Raw genomic sequence first — 7266 nt, 5'->3', positions numbered from 1 at the left:
TAGATCAAATGCATACTATTAATCTATTTTATTAGATTTAATTATAAAATTATATCTATCTATAAATACATATTATATATGAATCCACCAGTATATATATATATATATATATATATATATATATATATATATATATATATATATATATATATATATATATATATATATATATATATATATATATATATATATATATATATATCATGCACAATGTATATTTGACATACATACATACACTAGACATGCATACAAAATACATCCATACATACTCAATCATTTAGATACATTCATTATACAACAATAACAATACCAAATTACAGCGCTCAGAGAAATAGCTCGGCGCTCCGTAACAAAGGAAAAGTCTTTTTCTTTTTATTTTTCTCTCGGCTTGAAAATGTTGTTATACGGAGCGGAGCACGGACTATTGGAGCGGAGCGCCGATTTGTTGAGCGTAGCGCCAGATATTGGGGCGGAGCGCCGATTGGCTGTCACTTTGATTTTCACTTTCCCTTTAAATCGAACGCATCATAACTCGAATAATACCCTCGAAAAACCTTCAAATGCGTAATAATTAACTTCTCGGCTCCAAAACCATAATCCACATAATAATCATGAATATCAACTAAAACCGCATCCAAATGGACTAAAAATGACGGATATTGTCATGATAAATATATGAGAAATGTGCAATATCACATATAGTGAAAGTATTTAAGATAACAAACGATATCATTAAATTAAGGAAAATATTCACCGTATACAAACGTAGTCTTAACCGTTACAAGTGTTGACATTCTCTAGACTGCTCCTAGTACTATCTCCGACGTTCGTCTCCAGATACTAAAACAATCTTATTTCGATCTTATTTCAATCTTTGATTCAATTTCTATAACTATAACAATCTTATTTCGAGTGGAAATCTTACTTGAACTTGTTTTCGTGTCATGATTCTGCTTCAAGAACTTTCAAGCCATCCAAGGATCCTTTGAAGTTAGATCTATTTTTCTCTTTTTCAGTGGGTTTATCCACAAAACTTGAGGTAGTAATGATGTTCATAACATCATTCGATTCATACATATAAAGTTATCTTATTCGAAGGTTTAAACTTGTAATCACTAGAACATAGTTTAGTTAATTCTAAACTTGTTCGCAAACAGAAGTTAATCCTTCTAACTTGACTTTTAAAATCAACTAAACACATATTCTATATCTATATGATATGCTAACTTAATGATTTAAAACCTGAAAACACGAAAAACACCGTAAAACTGGATATACGCCGTCGTAGTAACACCGCGAGCTGTTTTGGGTTAGTTAATTAAAACTATGATAAACTTTGATTTAAAAGTTGTTCTTCTGGGAAAATGATTTTTCTTATGAACATGAAACTATATCCAAAAATCATGATTAAACTCAAAGTGGAAGTATGTTTTCCAAAATGGTCATCTAGACGTCGTTCTTTCGACTGAAATGACTACCTTTACAAAAATGACTTGTAACCTGTAATTCCGTCTATAAACTTATACTTTTTCTGTATATATTCATAAACTTAAGTTTAATATGAAACCATAGCAATTGGATTCACTCAAAACGGATTTAAAACGAAGAAGTTATGGGTAAAACAAGATTGGATATTTTTACTTGTTGTAGCTACGTGAAAATTGGTAACAAATCTATACAAATCATATCCTAGCTAACTTATATTGTATTGTACATGTATTCTAATATATTATGTAATCTTGGGATACCATAGACACGTATGCAAATGTTTTGACATATCATATCGACCCATGTATATATATTATTTGGAACAACCATAGACACTCTATATGCAGTAATGTTGGAGTTAGCTATACAAGGTTGAGGTTGATTCCAAAAATATATATATTTTGAGTTGTGATCTAGCCTGAGATGTGTATACACTGGGTCGTGGATTGATTCAAGATAATATATATATCAATTTATTTCTGTACATCTAACTATGGACAACTAGTTGTAGGTTACTAACGAGGACAGCTGACTGAAAATATTTAAAACATTAAAACGTATTAAAAAATGTTGTAAATATATTTTGAACATACTTTGATATATATGTACATATTTTTTATAGATTCGTGAATCGACCAGTGGCCAAGTCTTACTTCCCGACGAAGTAAAAATCTGTGAAAGTGAGTTATAGTCCCATTTTTAAAATCTAATATTTTTTGGGATGAGAATACATGCAGTTTTATAAATGTTTTACAAAATAGACACAAGTATGTGAAACTACATTCTATAGTTGGATTATTAAACCGAATATCGCCCTTCGAGTCTGGTAGCCTGAGAATTAGGGAAATGGCCCCTAATTGACGCGAATCCTAAAGATAGATCTATTGGGCTTAACAACCCCCATTCAGGTTATGGATGGTTTAGTACTTCGAGATTATTATACAGACGAGAGGTTCTGTTTTGGGGATATTCTATGCATTAAGTTAACGTCGGTTACCAGGTGTTCAACATATGAATGATTTTTATCTCTATGCAGTTTGCGAGAATGCCTGATAAGAGATGTGTTATAAAAATAAAATCTCGTGGTCTATTATTATGATTTAATAATATGTAGGTTAAACCTATAACTCACCAACAATTTTGTTGTCGTTTTAAGCATGTTTATTCTCAGGTGATTATTAAGAGCTTCCGCTGTTGCATACTAAATTAAGGACAAGATTTGGAGTCCATGCTTATATAATATTGTTTAAAAACTGCATTCGAAGACTTATGTTGATGTGTAATATTATTGTAAACCATTATGTAATGGTCGTGTGAAAAACGCTATATTTTATATTATCATTATTTGATAATCGTCGTAATATTTTAAAAGTTATGGTTTGCTTTAAAATCGAATGCAGTCTTGGAAAAACGTCTCATATAGAGGTCAAAACCTCGCGACGAAATCAATTAATATGGAACGTTTATAATCAATATGAACGGGACATTTCAATAAAAGTATATTGTGTATATATACACACACAAAACATCCATCCATGAATACATATATACGTACATGCATAAATACATCATACATAATTATATATACACATATTCATTATACATATTTACATATATACATATATTTATTAAATTTATTAAAAAAGTTAACAAAAATTCTTTCAAAGATCAAATATAATAATTTTAATAAATATGTATTTAAAATTTATTATTACCTATTGTGAGAACAAGTACTAGCAATACGTGTTAATATACACATACATACATACATTATACATGCATACGTTAATATAATTAGTTTTAACAAAAATTTATTAAGAAAATAAATTTAATTTCCTATTGTGAGGACACGTTCTCGCAATAGGTTGCGCGGGTTTTTATTTTAATTTAGAGGGAACTGAAAATTTAAATTTAATTCGTTTTAATAAAAAAATATTTATTTTAAAAAATTTTAATTACCGATTGTGAGAACAAGTCCTCTCGATAGGTTACCTGTGTTTATTTATTTATTTTTGAGGAAACTGAAAATTTAAATGCAATTCATTTTTATTAAAATTAATTTATTAATTCTCTATTGTGAGAACATGTCCTTACAATAGATCTGGTAAAAAAAAATCAACGTTTCCTTATGTTTTCTTCTTTGACTGGAAAAAGAAAATCAAAAATAAAATAAATAACACCTATTGTGACGACATGTCCTCACAATAGTGTTAGTCAAATTAAAAAATCAACTCCAACCCATATTTTTGTCGTCTAGCTGCCTTTTTGTGAGGACATTGGTGTCCTCTCAACAAGTGTCGTCACAAAAGGTCCATTTTCTAGTAGTGAACTCTAATTCTACTATATTTTATAATGTGTTTTTTCAAAAACTTCATTTACAATTTTCATTACATACAATCCGGTTCATATACAGTTAACGAAGCCACAAATCTAAGGCGCAAAAATTTCCATAATCTTGTGTTTGACACAAAAATAAAACGTAATAAAAAACACAGTACAAATTAACAAAATAAGTTTAAATATATTTCTGTCTTTTTTCCTAACTCGGGATGACTCCTTCCAAGTAAACTTATTACAACTCATTTTTGCCATCTCACAAGAAGCAAACAAACTACTTCTAGTCATAGAATTTACAATAGTGGAGTAGTTAATTTATCATAACACGGACCGAGTTGACTCGGTTACCAACTCGCTTGCAGTACATCTACCTCTATATATGTGTACATCAGTATTCAAAACTCTCAAAATACGGATCCGTAAAGAAGCGGTTTAGATTCAGACACGTGATCCGCATGACAACACCTTCTAAAATCCTCTAAATCGACATGCCGGTTCGATTCCGGTCTAGAAACAAATCGGATTATTTCCTCAAACTCAGATTCTTCACACGGAACCGTTAACGGACCGGTATTTGAAAAACCGTATTCTTCTTCTGCTTCCATTAGAAGCTTCTGGAATATCGGATGATTTAAGTACTTCGCTCGTACAATAAACCGCTTACAATTGATTCCGACGCAGATCGCCACGTGTCCTGCCGGAACATCATCGGCGATACAACGGCGAGAAGTAGTGAAAGAAGACCGACGGCGCCAGCGGCGGATCATCTGACGTACGCGTACAATGTGATGGATTTTGGTTGATTTTTCTATCGCCGGTGACATGATTGAGGTCGTCGGATATCGGGTTAGGGTTTAGTGCGTTTGTGTGTGTGTTTTTGTGTGCGAATTGAGTTTGTGTTAAACGTTGGAAAAGAGTAGTATTCTTTTATAGGGTAGTTGAGGTATGTCAAATGACTATACTACCCTTATGATTTTAGATATCAACCGAGAATGTGCGGTTTGCCTAGGTGATTGAGGTTACCCTGCTGTCACTACCTATTAATTTTTTTTTTTTTTTTTTTTTTTTTTTTTATTGTTTTGCTAATTGCTAACAACTTTTATATGATATTGCATATTTTGATAATCCTCGTATTAAAATTGACTAGTAATCCTTATGTAAAAAGACGATGCATGTTAACGATAGTCATTAAAATTATCAATAACAAAATCATTTATTTATAAGAAAATTATTTTTCTCTTGTACTTATTACACGAATTTTATATTACTCCGATCCATATATACAATTAAAAAAAGAAAAGTGATCCTCACACATCACTTTTTGATCCATGTACACATAATTATCAATTATACTCTTAATTATACTTACAATAATACTATAAGTTCAACTCCTTAAATTAATTCATGAGTATAACTGTGAATTTATGAGATAAAAGTGTAAATAAATCAAAAATTAGTATGTGCTAACCATCTCCCTTAAAAGAACCTATCATTCTGAGAATTTAATATTGTTCAAAGCTCTGTAGCAGTACTTTTTAGGTGATCAATTGCTTTAAAAAAAATAACTTTGTTACGGTGAGCACATATAAGATATTAACCAAAAAGTAATTAATCTTTTACTCGGATTGTATGAACTAACATACTTTTTTTTTAAAGTAAAATGATATATATAGAGATCACGAAATGATACAACAACAGGCAACCTAGACATACACTATACCACAAGAATAGCCCCCAAACACGAAAACAATATTAGATTAACGAAAATACTTTATCCGCTTATATTATTATATTATAGTATTAATTATACGGAGTATATTATTTTGTTTGATTTGAAATTGATATTATTACGAAGTTCCCTTTTTACACTTTATACGATATATGATACTAGAATAAACTACACATTAACTTAGTAAAAGAACAAGTAGAAATTAAGAAGTGAATAGCACTAGAGAAGAGAAGATATATTCTTTTGTAGAAGTGGACTCGTACACGTACCTAAATGTACTGGTTCACGGATCACACGATTATAGGAATCCCGATGAGTCAGGAGATCACTACATTATTCGTAACAAAAGTAATGGTTGTCATAAAATGGTCAAATTAATACAAGGATCTTTAATTCTAGTGCTGATTTTTATGATTAATGTTTTCTAGGCACTAATGGATGCCCCCTTCCCCCTTTCACTATTCTTGATTCTTACTTATCGTGATATATAATCATCATGTTATTAGTGTTATTGTTATTGTTATTATATTATATTATATTATTATATTATATTATATAGCTACACTAAATGTGAAACGATTTACTGTTTACGATAACGTTCCGGTAAATACCCTTTATTGATGCGCATACTATCATATATCATACTTCGTACATACGCATCACACGTAGTCAGCACGTGCCTAACATTGTATATTCAACGAGTTATTAAATAAAAACTTGAATGCGTTGTCCATGCTAACACCATTATAACGCGCTATGAGCCGATCGGTTTAAAAGGTTATTTCAGTTGGAGAAGAACAAAGATTGTACATTAGCCGATCGGTTTGTGAGTGGTAATTGGGTATGGGATTGGAATAGAACATGCATTGGTTCGAGAAACGAAGAGATGTTGAACGCGATGGTTTTGGATATTGGCAGCATGTCGTTTGTTGATAGGGAAGACTTATTCGAGTGGACGATCTCTAAAGACGGTGGATATAGTGTTAGCAATACACGCACGCATATTGATTCGGGTATTTTACCTTCGTCTAATGTGAAAACTCGATGGAAACGTACGTTGCCCAGGAAAGTTAATATTTTTTTGTGGAGAGTGGCGATGAATAGACTTCCTACAAGATTGAATTTATCATCACGAGGTTTGAAGATTGAAACCATAGGGTGCGTGTCGTGTGAGTGCTGGGTCGAGACTTTGGATCACGTTTTGTTCTAATGTAGCATTTCTCTAGAGCTGTGGAGAAAGGTCAGAGTATGGACCAATGTTTTGTCATAACCCGTCCTAATCCATCTGGACGAAGTCTTCAACATTTGGTCCCATTACGAGGTACTGACTTAAATATGCTGTGATGACCCGGAAATTTTGACTAAATTTAAACTTAATCTTTGTATGATTAACATTTCTGACACGATAAGCAAAGTCTGTAAAACTGAATCTCAAAATTTTTGAAATACCTTCGGTTGTTTTCGACGATTCGCGAACAATTATATGTAAACAGATACATATATACTATAACATGAAAAGGTAACAATGTATTAATTGTTTGATACCGTACATTAAACTTATTGATTTAAATATCTATTTGAATATATATGATAAGTTGAGATATTTATTATTAAAATTTATTTATAAATAACTTCCAATGTGTATTTAAAAATTGATTTATGTATATTAAAAAGATATATACATATATATAATAAACGATAGTAACATTCGT

At 31.0% G+C, this 7266-nt stretch overlaps 1 protein-coding gene across 1 annotated transcript; it reads right to left on the bottom strand.

Annotated features, from left to right (window-relative positions):
- Positions 1-4229: 4229 nt before the first annotated feature.
- LOC139855340 (auxin-induced protein 10A5-like) lies at positions 4230-4649 on the bottom strand. Its single transcript, XM_071844565.1, has one exon. The coding sequence runs from the start codon at positions 4647-4649 to the stop codon at positions 4230-4232; it is 420 nt and encodes a 139-aa protein (XP_071700666.1).
- Positions 4650-7266: the final 2617 nt, after the last annotated feature.

This window comes from Rutidosis leptorrhynchoides, chromosome 6 (assembly GCF_046630445.1).
Source record: "Rutidosis leptorrhynchoides isolate AG116_Rl617_1_P2 chromosome 6, CSIRO_AGI_Rlap_v1, whole genome shotgun sequence".
NCBI classification, from domain to species: domain Eukaryota; kingdom Viridiplantae; phylum Streptophyta; class Magnoliopsida; order Asterales; family Asteraceae; genus Rutidosis; species Rutidosis leptorrhynchoides.
This window is presented reverse-complemented; position numbering and strand designations above follow the sequence as displayed.